At 38.1% G+C, this 16,019-nt stretch overlaps 1 protein-coding gene across 1 annotated transcript in view; it reads right to left on the bottom strand.

The window, feature by feature from the left end:
• LOC122808150 (C-type lectin domain family 12 member B-like) overlaps positions 1 to 16,019 on the bottom strand; it is a 190,267-nt gene that overhangs the window by 34,351 nt on the left and 139,897 nt on the right. The window contains exon 3 of the mRNA XM_044079122.1: positions 1,195 to 1,353. Coding sequence (XP_043935057.1) covers positions 1,195 to 1,353 — 159 coding nt within the window. The remainder of the gene's footprint in view (positions 1 to 1,194; positions 1,354 to 16,019) is intronic.

Genomic DNA, 16,019 nt, shown 5'->3' with positions numbered 1-16,019 from the left:
TTACAACCTTCAGTTCATGGTGATCAAGCATACAAACTGGGGTCCTTCTTATGGAACAGCCAGTGTCCCTCACCCTGAAGTTATCGAGCTGGTATTTGTCATATGCATTGACAAATTGTCATGTCGCCTTTGCCAGCTCCTTTCAGTGCCATGACTACTTATTGAGTACTGGTCATCTGGAACAAAAGTTAGTGCTTTATATGTCTTTGACAATGGAAGTGGCCTGATACAATACTGTTTGTGTTAACACAGCAGAATCACCCCAAAAATACATCTTAACTAGTAAGTAATTAATAAATCGGGGAGGGGAGATGAACTAATACATCAGTATAAATGTTTAGAATTAGTCAAACATCTGTTTAAGGAATTGGTAATAATTTAGTTTTCTCATAACGGGTTATAACATATATATCTTTCATGTTTCAAAGAAATACTGTGTGCATGTGTCTCAACTGAATTTGAAGAACTGTGAATACAGTGTGTTAATAGTACACAATGATGTGGTCACCTAGCCACAGAATGTAGCAATGATGTGGTCACCCAGCCACAGAATGTATAAAATGTGCTTACAGAAAAGTTACATGCAAATTTCACTGCAAGCAAAGAAATGCAGAAGTTAGTATGCATTTGTTAAGCACTAAGGATATATACATATATATATATATACATCTTAAATCAACAATGAAGTGCTATTACAACATCTGAGCCACTACTACTTGAATGCGCATGTCTGGAATGAATCTGCTAGGGGGACCTAATACCAGACTAGAGAAGCTAATACCCAAATAGAAATAAATAATACAAAAATTGCAGCTGATACATTACCCAAAGTCTTACAAGATTATGAAATAGGGTTCACCCCCCATTCAGAAAAACTCAGCCATGAATTTCCTTTAAAGATAACACTGACAGGTATTACTAAGAATAGTAAAGATCAACGGTGTCTTGGCAATTAACTTTCTTCATGTTGAGTAGAACATAAACTAGGTAATCAAATCTATGAACTTGTGAACCTATGAACTTCATTACCAGTTAAAACAAGTCTGTAGCATTCATTGCTGGTTCAGGATTTGTTTTTTTAACTTTGAGATCTGAATTTGTACAAAATTGTCAGTAGTCATCCCTGTCACCATTCAGTATCCTTTGCATTTAACTCAGAAAGGAATTTCATGTTTATAAGCAATAATTAATTACCTTGTGTTGTCGCTGTTGGCTTTGTGGTGAGTTCTGGGTGTTCAGATGTTGATGTCTCACAATTAGGCATGATAGTCTCATTTTTGATTCTCTCTATTTCTTTTATAAGGACTGTTTTATCATTGTTGCATTGAATTATCTGTTGTGACATCTGTATAGCTATGAAAATAATAGCAAAGAAGAATGTATCAGATCATGATTAAAAGAGCACAAGCATCATCCTCCCAAATAAATAAAGAAATAAGATGAAACTAGGAAATGTTAATATAACGTGCATAATATAAGGTATCAGTATATATTTATATATATTTAGTCATTTGAAGCTTGGCATGGTTAGTCTTCATTTCCTAATAACATTTGACACATGTTTATTTCCCATCAGCAACAACCAGAGGAACTTTTCCTAGCAGGCTTTATGCAAGGCATGACAATCCAAATTTTCTGAAAATGCAAACTTGTATTACTCCAGAGATGCTTTAATGATATGTCTTTTCCAGTCTTCCTACAGCACATATCTTTAAACAATGAAATAATTTTCCTGAGGATGTGTATTCTATTTTATGAGACTTACTCTCCAACTTCCTTTCATAGATAGATTGTCTTTTCTTTTTTTTTTTCTTAATATAAATACATTTCTGATTATCTCCATGCTCCTCAACAGCATTCAATTAATTCTAGCTCAGTTTAATTTTTCCAAGCCTTTTGGGTTTCTAATACCATAATGGGAATGGACCCCATTTCTAAGTCAAAGTATGATTAAAGTTTGTGTAATTAGTATTGTTTCAGTCATTGATGGTAGTCAAAAGTGTTCTTTTCAACACCCACAATGTGCCCAGAACTGAATCCTTTTGCAATTCACACAGAGTTACATGTATCAGTAACATATCTAAATAAGATTGTGAATTCTTTTTTATGAGACCCATTGCTTCTTCCACTATTGGTACTGCCTGGGTATTCATATAGGTTCATAGGTAGGTACTAGGCTATCAACCCTAGGGCCTATACAAGCCTAGCCAAAAAGGTACCCTGGCTTTCGCCACCCAAGAAAATTATTTTCCTGTGCCCCTGTCAAGCAGAGCCACAGAGGTGATCCCCTGGCTGAATTTCCTATTTCCCATCCAATCATCAAGATTTTTCTTGAAGAGTGCTAATGAGGAGTTTTGTTTGATACAGATAGATAGTTTTTTCCAGAGTATGGTAAGTTTCTGTGACAGGAAATTATCCCTCCAGCATGTTCTGTTTATTGTGGTGACAAGGTTTAGGTCCCTAGAGCTTGTAGCTCAGAGGGATTGGGATTTCTTTAAGTGGAGCATGTCATGCAGCTCTGGGTTTGACATAGCTTTGTATGTTAGGCAAAGATCACCTCTGAGTAGGCGATATGCGATGGAGTAAAGCTGGAGTTTTTTGAGACGGTCTGCGTAGGGCATCTGTTTGAAGCTAGTAATCCTCTTTGTGAAGTATTCCTGTGGCCTTTCCAGTTGTAGATGTCTTGTGAGGTACATACCAAAAGGGGCATTGTACTCTATAATGGGTCTGAGTGAAGAGTACAGGGGAGCAATGACCTCTTTTTTCATGGATGAGAATCCTTTTGTGATGAGGTGTGCCACATAGAAGGATTTCCTGACTACTGTGGTGATTTGATTATTAAAGGATAGACTACTGTCCACATGTTTCCCAAGGTCTCTTATCACACTTTTGGTGTTAAGTAGACTACCACCTATGTGGTAGCTCATGGGTACAGAGTTTTTACCAAAGGGGATGACAATGCACTTTTTGGCATTGAGCTTTAGGCCACGGCTTTGACACCAGGCATCTGTCTCAGTGAGGCCCTTTTGTAAGGTGTCCACATCGTTAGGAGTTTCAATTATGGCTCCTAGTTTACAGTCATCTGTGAACTTCATTATCCAAAGACCTTCTGTGTTAGCCTGTACTTCAGAAAGGAGAGGCCCCAGGACTGAATCCTGTGGTACTCCACTTGTCACTTGTCCGAAGTCGGATTTGGAGTCTGCTACTTTCATAATGTGGGTTCTGTCAGTGAGCCAGTTGGCAGCCCATCTTGTGACATAGGGATTTATACCTAGTTTAGTGAGTTTATCTATAATTCCAGAGTGGGGGATGGTGTCAAAAGCCTTGGCGAGATGTAGATAGGCTGTGTGAACCATCGTACACCTTGTCTATGGCTTTGTTGACTGCTTCAAAGAAGTCAATCAGGTTTAGGATACATGATCTGCCTTTTACAAACCTGAACTTGGTGGGATCCAGAGTTTGGAGGTTACCAATGACTTTGTTTATAAGTTCCATGATGATACATTCCATGGCCTTGCAGACCAGGCTCGTTAGGCTAATGGGGCGGTAGTTCCTGGGGTCCATGGTGGCTCCACCTTTGTGGAGTGGGATAACCATCGCTGTGCACCATTCAGTGGGCACAAAGCCTGATGTGAGGCTATGATTGAACATGGTGCTTAGATGGGGTGCCAGTTCATTCTTTAGTTCATGTAGAACACAGCCTGGGATGTTGTCAGGTCCCATGGATGCTGTGTTCTTGTTTTTGGAGAGTGTGATCACCAGTGATTACAGGAACCTTGCATTCTTCTGGCATAGAGATGGGACCTTTAAGGGGTGAGGGGGGGATAAAGTTAGCACTGAACCTATCTGCCAAGATGTTAGCAATATCAGTTGTTTCTGTATATTTAGTGCCATTGTGCTGTAACTAAGAGCAGATCTGAGTGTTGCCATTGAGTTTCTTGACATAGCTATAGAATGCTTTGTGGTTGCCTTTAGAATCAGTGGTGATTTTGTTTACATATCTAGCTTTGGAGGATTTTATGAGTGATCTCAGCTTCTTACTGAGGCTGACCAGGGAGTTCTTCCAGTCATGGGATTTTACTCTTTTTTTCAACAGTTTCTTTCTTCTGTTGTAGAGTTTGTTTATGGCAGGGGACCACCAGATTGGCTTCCTTTTTTTGGAAGATAGCATCTTGGCTCTGTTAGGGATAGCATGATCCATGCACTCGTGTAAGTGATTATAAAGTGCATTTGTGCAGGATTTAGCAGTCATAGCTCTGTTGTCCATCTGCATGGGTGTTGTGAAGTTTGCCACTTCTGTCTTAAGAAGCGTGAAGTTGGCTTTGGAGAAATTTTTTATGGTGGTTTCCCTAATGAGGGGTAGGTGAGGGATGTGGATGTCTGGGCTGATTAGCTTGTGGTCAGATCTGACCAATGTGGAATTGACCTCTGGTGTGGAACACCGGTCGCCCATGTTGGTAATGACCAGGTCTAGGATATTGCTGCCCCTGGTGGGGGTGTGTATAAGTTGATCCAAGGCATTGGAATTTATGAATTCCAGAAAAAGTTGAGCAAAAGTGTTGGTACATGAGTAGTTTTCCCAGTTAATAGTGGGGTAGTTGAAATTGCTCATTATTAGGTTATTGGGTTGTACCCTAATATTTTCCAGTGCACCAAGAAATGAGGAGTGGGAATCCTGAGGCACGATGGGGGATCTGTAGCAAGTTACAATGTGGATTGCAGTCTTGCCCAGAGTTAGTTGCACTTGGATAATCTCGGATGCATTATGCTGAGCAACTAGCCTGGAGGTGTGGATATCCTTAATGAATATGGACACGCCTCCAACTTTAGTGTTTTGGTCCAGGTTAGGTGGCCGAAAGGTGTGGTATGAATTATAGCCCAGTAATGCAGAGGTGCTCTTTGGAGCCTTGAACTAGGTCTCTGTCACTGCACAGATGTTGATGTTCTCCATTTTAAGGAGTGCCTCGAGTGAATGCATTTTGAGGTTTAGACTTCTAGCATTGAGTAGCATTACCCTCAGATGTTGCTTGCTTGTACCTGTTATGGTGGTGAATTTATCATTTGAACCTTGCATGGGTGGCATGAACCTTAGCCAGTTTCCGGAATCCCAAGGTTGACAGGTGCAGGCCATCTCTGGCAAAGCATCATGGTCTGCTGATTATGTCATCCCAGCCAGACAGATACTGGATCCCCTTAGAATGACACCAGAAGGTTAGCCATTTGTTGAAGTCAGTCATTTTGTCCTTGTACTGTGGTATAATTCTGGGTGATGGCAGGATGCTACTCAGGGCTAGGGTCATACCTGCCTGGGATACAAGATCGGACAGCTCCTCCATGTCTCTTTTCAAGTTGTCCAGGTAGGTAAATCTCAAGTCATTCACACCAACATGGACAATGACAGAGTCATATTTGTACTTGTTGTGGAGTGACCTGAGTGCGTGCATTATGTGGTGGATCCTGGCACCCTTCATCCACATTGCCCTCTTTCTGCCTGCAAATCTTTGTATTTTATGACTTTGCATTTCTATGTACATAAGACACTGTAATCACTGGGTGTAGCAATTTCAATAATTAATGCTACTTTTGTCTTTTTTTCATGGACAACTATATCTGGTTTTCTTGCATCAGTCTTTTGAACCTTTGGTAATAGGTAATCCCACGTGATATATAGATGGCATCGTTCTCTATAATGCGTTGTGGATCATGTTTCCAGTGCTTCTCAGCTACTTCAATATTGTAATGTTTGTACAATTCCCAATACACCACTCTTGTTATGCCTTTCACTAGACAGGACCTTAGTGTATCTTACTCAGTAACAAGATATGCAACTGTCTCCAGTTCTGTTTTAAAGAACCTGCATTCATCTGTTTTTCCCATAAAACGTAGCAAAATAAAACCACAAGGGTAGAGTGCCTCAAATAAAACAGCAAGACCACATCTACAGAAAAACTCTCTGAGGCACAGCACCACAATAAGAAGCTGACCATTATTTGTTGACTGTTTATTGTAGAAAAAATATATATATAAGTAACAAAATGTTCCTAGTGCTCAGTAAGCGCTTTCACATTACGATAGAATGCTTCATCAGACTGTTAATGCACCAACTGATTTTTTACATTTAAATAGCACATTCAATCAACTATGCACCAATCACCTATGGGCTCATTTATTTAAAAGCAGATAAAATCACTATCTTAAAAAAATGTCTTTGACATTAATTTCTAAATGAAATCAACAGTTAAAACAGACTATTTCATATAGATGTCATTTACATACTATGATGAAAATAATAATGTGTTGTGTTAAAAAAAACGTTGTCAAATAGTGAAGCAATAAATCAAAAATGTATATATGTATATATATATATATATATATATATATATATATATATATATATATATGTTCTCATAGAAACCCATAAAACTCAAACTTTAGCATAAATATCTGAAAAAACTATTGATCATTACACAGTTCATTCAATTCCTGACTTCACTTAAACCTCATTCACATTATTCTGCATGTATTATTTCCACAGTTCCTGGTTTTATATGTAATTTGCCCTTAGACTTTTCTAAAGATCCCACTTACCATTCTTTTATTTTATTTTTTTTACTATATTCACTACTTCTAGTACAGTTGCATTAAACTTTGATTTCCATTTTCCAGTAATTTTATGGCAGCCACCAGAATTAAACTCAACAAGGCCTTGTTTTGACTGGGCAGTTCCAATTCTGTATCACAGCTCAAAAATATAATTTCCTTAGGTACACCAATTTGCTCACCCAATATTCCTGACAGGGTAGTTGCAGGGACGGTTTATAGTCTGCTAACTCATCACACTCCAAAAATATGTTCCCCATGATCACTTTCTTCCCCATCACACCTCCAACATGTGTAATCTGCCTGAGGAAAAATTCTTCGGAGTCTGCTTGAGGTATAAACATATCTATGCAAATGCTTATAAGCAAGGATCCTAAATTTTTTAGACTTTATTTTATACTTGAGAGTCATACATATTTCCTCTTTTTTTTTTTTGTAAATTACTTATCCAGTCTCTCTTCCCAATCCTCTTTAACCTCCTCTGACTGATTCCTATAATTATAATACAATATTTTATATCCCCTATCAATGATTCCTTTTCAACAGCAGCCTCTGTTCTAGATTTTACTAAAAACTCTACCAGTGCTGGTCCTTCACTTAGGATCCCCCTGTTCCTTTCTCTTTGCCTATACTCTGATCTCAATCCTTGATAGGGAAGGAAATCTCCAGACTGCAGTTCAAATATTTTCTTGGCCTCTTCCCATTCTATTACATTTCCCTCTCTAATTATTTGCTCCAAATAACTTGATTTCTTTGCAAGTTTTTTACAGTAAATTGCAGCCCCCTTTTGCTTATTCTGTGTACCCCTAATTGCAGTTATCCCTATCAGTAGAATCTCTTTTCTCCATTTCTGCATTGGCTTAATTGTTTGCATACTTTTGCTAATCTATGAATATAATACTCATGGTTATTGTTATTCTCCATAAGGATCTGCATCCAGAATCCCAATCTCTCTTTATTTCTTGAGCTTGCCCCATTTCATCATCATCTCTTTCCATGTTGAATTACTTGGGATAGCTGTGTTAAGTAAAACCTGGACATAAAACCAATGAACCTGCCAAAAGTGAACTAAGGATTGCTATACTTCTTACACGTTCACCAAAAGGGTGGAGTTTGAAGTGGATGAAATGGTGTATAGAGGAGACTAGATATCCTGTGTATTCTTGAGACAAGGTTTTAAAGCAATACAGAAAAGTCTCTTGGCTTGTTATACAGAATTTGCTATTCAGGGGAAACATTTGTGCAACCAGTACTACTGCATGGTACCAAAACCTGGGCAGTGAAGGCAGAGCAGTTGGGGAAGCCATGCGGTGGGATACACATCTATGGGACAGATTAAGAAATGAGGTCTTCAGAGTGGAACCCCAAGTAGCTTCAAATGCAGACAAGGTTTGGGCACCTTTGCATGAATGTAGATGACAGTCAGTTGAAGAAGATTTGGAATACACAGGAATAAGGCAAAAGAAAATGAGGGCATCCTGAAGAAAGATGTAGGGATTGTGGGACAGATGACCTGTGACAGTCAGGCATGACAGTTGAAGAAGGTAGGAGAGTGGTACTGAACAAAGAGAGATAGTGGTAGTTTACACGGCATTGTGACCCATGTAGGAAAGGAGAGTAAGGAGGCTGTTGATGATAATGATGATGATGATTGATTGTGGAAAGAGAGGGAGTCTTCAGAAAACAGTGAGGAATATCTTAAACATCAGTGACAGATTCATGGTAATCTGACTCGTGTAACAGGGCTGTGCTGGAGAGGAAAAGAGGGCATTCATGTAGAAGCTTATGGATAGACTGGGACAAAATGAATTGGTATTGATAATGGTAGACTTGAATGCTCATATCTGGATGGACCAATCAGGATATGAGGGCTTCCTACATCTTCATGAGTGAGGCAACAGGAATAAAAAAAAAGGACATGTCATTTTAGACTACTGTCTGGCAAATAACTTAATGGCAGCCAAGACATGGCTTTCCAAGACAGAGTGTCAATGACATTATGTACAACAGTGGACTGCATGCAAGTCAATAGTCTTCTTCTTAATAAAGTAAAGGACACCGAAGATAATTAGACATTGCAAATTTATCCCTTCTGAAATCATTGGCCCTCATCACAGATCACTTTTGGATAAAATCACCTGCAATCAATGTTTGGAGAATGGTCTAAGGTCAACAGAAACTAGTCTGAAGACCTGGAAATTTGCAGGAGTGAAAAAATGGGAATTAAAGGACATTTTCAGGGCTGTAGCACCTGAAAAAAATTGAGTATGCAGGTGGAAAAGAGAAGAATGGCGGTGTCTCAAAGCAGCATGTGTGAGCATTATATAATGAAATAAGCTACATAAGGAAAGCAGCATGTGTGAGCATTATATAATGAAATAAGCTACATAAGGAAAGCTTTTGGAGGAATTCAGAAGTCTTGGAAGTTGTCAAAAGCAAGAAGGAATTCAGAGATAAAAAAGATAGACCAGGCAAAGAAAGAATACTGGTTGCTAACAAAAAAGGTAAGAGAACACTCAGAAAGACAAAGAACAAGGCATCTGAGATACTCTACCAAGCTTTGAAAAGTGACTCAGCACATGAAACAAAGTGGCTCCACGAGGTTGCAAGGCAGTGTCAGAAGGATAAAGAAGCCAGTTGACAGACACCATAAATAAGGAATGCCAGTAGCAACTTTCTCACCATCCCAAAGGACATCAAAGCCAAATGAAAGAAGTAATTTAGTAGCTTCTAAATGAAGACACTTCCATAGAAGCTGCATTGTCACATGCACAGGCTATGATGAAAGCATAAGATGCCATCATAGAAGAAGCATGAAGAGCACTAATGAAAATGACGTCAGGGAATGCAGCATCTTAGATGAAGTCAGTACAGGTATGATTGAGATGTCAGTTGAGTTAAGGGAAAATGGCTAGAGAATATCCTTTCTAGTGAAAGTCACAGAGTTTGGAAATAAAGGGGGACATTCACAGATCTTGACAGTGCAAAGGCATCAAACCCCTCTCTCACTTCATGAAAGTGCTGGTGAAGGTAACTCATACATGAATATGCAGAGCAGTTGAAAGTAAAATGGGAGATGAACAGTTCAGATTCAGTTCAAAATGGACTACAACTGAACAGATGCTTGCAGTGAGAAAAATAAAGTTGGAAATGTGTCTAACTGGCTATTCCTATGCTTGCAGAAAGCATATGATAGGGTCCCAAGAAAGCTAATGTGAGCAGTCCTGTAATAGTTCAAAGACCAAGAAACAACAGTGGAATTATTGCAGATTATATACAACAGCACAGCATAAACAGTGATGTTTCTTATAGAGGGGATCTCACTGGAAATGAGTGTGCATCAGGGTTCACCTCAGAGACCACACCTGTTTGCACAGGTGATAGACTATATTAGATATGAGTGTTGACGAGAACAGATCAGCAAAGTTGCTGCATGCAGATATTGTGGCACTATAGGCAGACTGAATAGTAACTGTAGGAGACCAAAATGTAAAACTAAAGGCACATAGAATGAAACTGAGTGAAGTGTTAGTACTTATAGCAGCTAAAGGGAGAAATCTAAAGAAGCTGAAAATTGAGATAGATGGGAAAGTAGTGGAACAGGTCAACTGCTCCAGTTATCCAGGATATTTGGTTTAGAACAATGGAAGTCCAAATGATGAGGCTAGAGAAAGAATCCAAAAGGTTGCAGCCAACTGACACAAACTTACAGGGGTTGAATTTGACAGAAGAATGACAAAGAAGCTAAAAATTAATATAAATCAAACAGTAATATAGCCAGTGCTGCCTTATGACACAGATAGCTAGGTAGTGAAGAGAGACCAACTTAAGAAAATGGAGAAATGTCTGAGATGGCTAGCAGGATGCACGCCATGGGACAGATGAAATGAGGAATTCGGAGCAGAATTCAAAGTAACTCCAGTTGTGGAGATTGTCTTGCATGACAGACTACGGCAGTTTAGTCACATGTTAGAAAGGAAATGATGATTTGGTAAAGAAGATTTGAGAGAAACGGGAACAAACAAGTGGAAAATTGGATATCCAGCTAAAAGATGGATTGCTTGTATGAGAGAAGACTTAAGATACTCAGATATGACTGTCAAAGAAGGTAGGATAACGGCTGTGAATCACGACAGGTGGAGATCACTGACATGATGCCATGCCCCCCCATATAGAAATAGAAAATGGGGTGCTTGATGTTGATGATCAAGATGGCTATCCCTCAGGGCTCAGATTCATATACTGTCTAGGACTATGGTTGAAAATGTTTATAAGGGCTTCAGAAATGGTGCACATTGTACCAGTAAGGACACAGTCAGTTACATTGTGTGGGTCTATGAAACTATTGTTTTTTGGTTTTGGATAGAGCTTACAGAATCTGGTCTTTAGTAATTTTAGGATAAGAGGAGCTTAGTGATTCAAAGAAGGGACCATGGGTATGAGTGGGTGGGATAAAATTGGAAGTGAATTTGTCAGCTAGGATGTTGAGTATGGTTTGGGGGTCAGCCTACAGCTCAGTGCAGTGCTGGGTGTTAATTTTATACTCTCAGGATATTTAAAAAAAAAATCCTTATCGTAATCCATGGAGTAGGTAACTACTTTCAATTCATATTCCTCTTTACTCTGCCTAGTGTTATGGTTAAGTTCTTTGCTGACCTACTTACCTTTTAATGGCAGAAGCTAGGGGTTAAAAATATGAAGCAGACAGTCTTTCTCTTATACTACTGTGTTTGTTTATACAGGAGTTCCAGCACATGGGGCTTATATTTGCATTTCCCTTTATGCTTAATTTAAAATAGGACACTCTGTCAATATCTGGACAGTTCAGAAGTGTGAAATGCATAAATACTTAATTTTCACGAGAAGAGTACAATGAGAGTTATACCACGTTAGACTACAAATAATTATTTCAATATGTGTTTATATCATTATTGCTGTCTGTCTTGCCTTGAGTTTAATCTCACTCACTTGACAGTCACCAAATTATTAGATTTTTCTTCAGTTTTTCCCATAAGACAGTAACTGTAATTTAACCTAACTTATCTTTGTCCATCACCATACCTCTCAACTGTCCAGATTTTTACAAAATGTCCAGATTTTTGCCTCATATTTTGGTCTGTTTCTCATAACATTTTGTGGTTTTCTGACAAATCACTGAGGATTGAAGTCACTAAATAAAATCATACATTTGGGTTTCAGACTTCATATCCTTCAGAAAAATGCAGGCTAACACAAAGCCTGTGATTCTAGCAACTTTATACGGTTATTAGAGCCATGTTTAAAATCTGTCCCTATTTTTGGGGCCTTTGATCCCATTATTTTATGCTCTGTCCAGATTTCTTGTGCTATGAGGTTGAGTGGTATGTCTGTCACTATTACTCTATACCAAGATTCATGCACCATTTGAACAAAATAAAAACTATTTATTGTAATCTGTGAGTCTTTTGTGTGTGTCTGCTTATTGCCAGTATGTAGTGTTTTAAAAGCCACTAAACAGACCATTATCTATTTAAGGGGTGGGAGATTGGCATAATGGTTAAGGTACTTACCTTACAGACACAAGGTGCAGTGTTTGATTCTCACATGGGGTAATTGGCTAGGCTTAAAATAGCCCACAAGGGCAGTTAGCCTAGTACTAATCTATGAACCTATGAACCTAAGACACATATCTTCCACAGGACAGGTGTCAATAACACAAATGTCAAGTTATCAATGAAAATGTTAATGAAAATGAATTCACACTAACAGGATTAAAACCCATCCATAGTTCAGTCACACTAACAAAGAGAACATTACAGGGGTATGCAGCTGAAGATCTCAGGTTGTGAGTGTAAAGAGATGCTCAATGTAATGGACTACAATTAAAGACTGCAAATATTTTTTGTATAACAGCTTCCAAGCTTCAGCATATTAGATCTATGAGCACACACAGTGCAGTCAAATGGAAGTTTCACATCTTAAGTGCATTAAGCCATGGAAGCTATTACGAATAGCATAACACCTTATAATTATAATTTTTCATGTCACATTTGCTTACTGATGTGCAATGATGCTGTGCTATGGTGCGCAATGATGGCAAAGTCTTAGTGCATGGCTAGACATTTTCTTCTTTTTTGCCACTGGATGAGAAACTAGCATTACCCTTTCTTCATCAGTAGCCAGTGGTGCAGCTTGACACTAACTGTTGGGCAACAAATAATTTTAAAACAGAAAAAGAAAAAAAAATATTGGTTTATAAGCCATTTGAGCCAATCCATGTGTTGTGGTTATGTATTATTTGTCCAGATAAAAGGTTGGAAATGGGATGATAGGACAGAAATGAAAAGGGGAAGAAAGTGGATAGATAAAAAGAAGGTCAAATGCAACACTTTTTTCCTTGCTTTTACAATTGTGTTTCAATTTGCAGAATGTGTGAATGTTTTTTTTTCATAGTAAGTGTTTCACCCTTTAATATGTGAAATATGGCAAATCTAAATTCCTGTGTTGTCTACTGAGAATATATGCTCAATACTGACTAAAACTTCATATGGTTAATGAGATCATGGCCATTGCTGACACCTGTGATATACAGACTGTAGAACATTTACCTTACATAATTATTGAACAAATGGTCAATATGTTGTCTATTGTACTGACAACTTACTTACACCTACAGGTCAGACTCTCATACAGTACTTTAAACGTGGCAATATGATTCTTCTACAATGTCATTTTGTTGTATTGAAAGTATTTACTACTACTTACCATGGCTTTACTGTGAAGCACTATCTTCCTGAAAGTTGACGTTCCAAATGAATGAAAGAAAATGCCTGAAAATCTTTTTTTCTTGTTTTTTTTACAGTTGTGCAAATCCCTCTGCACACCCCCAATGTGGGTGTTAGTCCCCCCATTGAACTTATATATACCATGTCTAAATAACTAAATGTATCTGTAATTTTTCTATATGGAGCTTTTCTCCCCAAGCCTCTGCTGAAGAAGGGCCTTTTCAGCCCAGTCAGACACCCCTGGTTAACAAATGTAAAATAAAAATAAATCAATAAAATAATAACTATACCAACCCATGGTCACACCAGCTCAAAGAAATGAGAAATCTCCCCAATGAAGTGAATCTCCGTAAAGAAGTGAATCATTGCAGGCTCAGAATTAGAAGTCACACTGATAATGATTTCCCTTGCAAAACAATGTTTGATCTTATGCAGTTCATCATATTTTTTCCTGAAGGCTATTGACTATATATAATTAGCAGTGTGTGTAGGGGTGTGACCCCCTAGAAAAACATTGGTTTTGGGTATGGATATATTTTGTTGATATTTTGCATTTCAATATTTATGAGTTTAGATATTTTCTGTATGTATTTTTGCTGTCAAGTATTATGCTGTTTAGATTATTTTTAGTATATCCACCTATAGATAGATGAATATATAGATATATACATGCAAATATCTCTCTCTCTTTATATATATATAATGAGAGAGAGAGAGAGAGAGAGAGAGAGAGAGAGAGAGATAAAACACACACTACACATAAGTACACACACACACACACACACACACACACACACACACACACACACACACACACACACACACACACACACACACACACACACACACACACACACACACACACACACACACACAATATTCTGTAGATCCAAAGGGAATATTAAAATAACAACTCGCTTGCCTTTTAGTTCAGGTTAACAGATGAGTAATTCAGGGTCCTCACCACCAGATATACACAGTCTTGTACAGCCCTTCTAGCAAATAGACTGTCTTTAGAAAGTTCTTGACTGTAGGCTTCACCCTGGCCCATATTCCATTCCTATAATGTTGGTATTTCCACCAAGTTCACTCCACAAAAATACCCCTGCTTACCTGTTTTTGAACCTCCAAATGAGGAGATCACTTCCTGGTTTTCTGTTTGCACACTAGCTACATTTGTACAGCAGTACCTGGCAATTACTGCCTCATTATCTAATTAATACATGCGAGTTTGCAACAAATGTTACATGAGCGTTTCCCATACACACGTCACTTTTAATGGCGCATAACGCATTTTATTTCCAATGTATGATAACTACCTCCATCCTAGCACAAAACCATAAGTTTTGCATTTAATGTAATGGATTACATGACTTCAACAAACCATCAGCATTCAGATTAGCTAATCCAGATCTCTGGGTCACTGTTGACTAGAAGGGTTGCTGAGTTCATGCCCACTAGTGCCATTTTCTGTCTTTCGTTATATCTGGCCAATAAAATCAGGTTAGTACTATTGCCTTAGTTTAGCATGTGACTATGGAGTAGCTTTTATGCTAATGTACAATAAGGCTCTGGCAGTGGCAATTTATATTACTCAATTAATTTATTTATTCATTATGTGTGTTGATTGGACTAGGCTGGCTGGGCCTTGATAAAGATCCTTTTTATATATATTTGAGGTTGGGGATTGGAATAAGGGGTTGGTGCTGACATAATGGTTAAGGTGTTTACCTTCCACACAGAAAGTACTGGGTTTAATTCACACCCTTGAAAATTGTGGCTAGGCTTGAAAAGACCGCCCTGGGTTCATTATCCTAGTAATAACCTATAAATCTGTTTTGTGTGGTGGCTCCATAAGAAAATCTCCACAAAAAGTAAAAATACATACTTTCAAAGAAGAAAGATGTTTAACCATTGAAACAGAACAAATAACAATTATAGTACAACATTATTTGAGAAGGAAAAAATAAAATGCCAAATAGGTAGCATATATCTGCATTTGTAGGAATATGTATATGCTTCTGACAAAAGTACATATGCGTACATTTGATAGAAACATGTTTGAATTTATCACTTTGTAGTATGGGATAATCTGTGTTTTCTTTTTGTGTGTAAAAGAAAATATTTAGTTGAGCTGAGGTACCTGTGTGAGTGGTAGAGTTAAAGTATAATTTGCAGATAAAGAAGGTTATTAATTGGACAGAACACGACACTATGTATGTGTGTTCATTCGATGTGAATGGGCATTAGAAAGAGTAGACAGAATTGCAATTGGAATGCAGGAAATAGTGGAAACAATAATGCATGTTGTGGTAAGTTTTATAACTGATAGTCTTTATGATTTACATTGCATGCAAAGACAATTGTTAGTAATAAAATGCTAAACCTCTTGTCAGCAAGTCCTTTTCCTGCCTACTCATTGTCTCCATGAAATGGATACAGGCTTGTTACTCAGAATAATCTAATTCCACACCTTGTATCCCCCTCCCACCTCCCACCTCCCACCTCCATCCCCAAGTAGCCAGACTGACTCTTCCCATTGAACCGCTCTCTAAACTTTGACATTCCACCTCTTGATGTTTAATAATTCCTGTATATCTCCTGGATATTTGTCCCTTGCAGCATGCTGTGGTCAGTCACACACACGGATGTGGC

The sequence above is a fragment of the Protopterus annectens genome, chromosome 8.part0, assembly GCF_019279795.1.
Source record: "Protopterus annectens isolate FY-2018-M chromosome 8.part0, PAN1.0, whole genome shotgun sequence".
NCBI classification, from domain to species: domain Eukaryota; kingdom Metazoa; phylum Chordata; order Ceratodontiformes; family Protopteridae; genus Protopterus; species Protopterus annectens.
The sequence above is the reverse complement of the archived record's forward strand: the minus strand, read 5'-3'. Positions and strand labels throughout refer to the sequence as shown.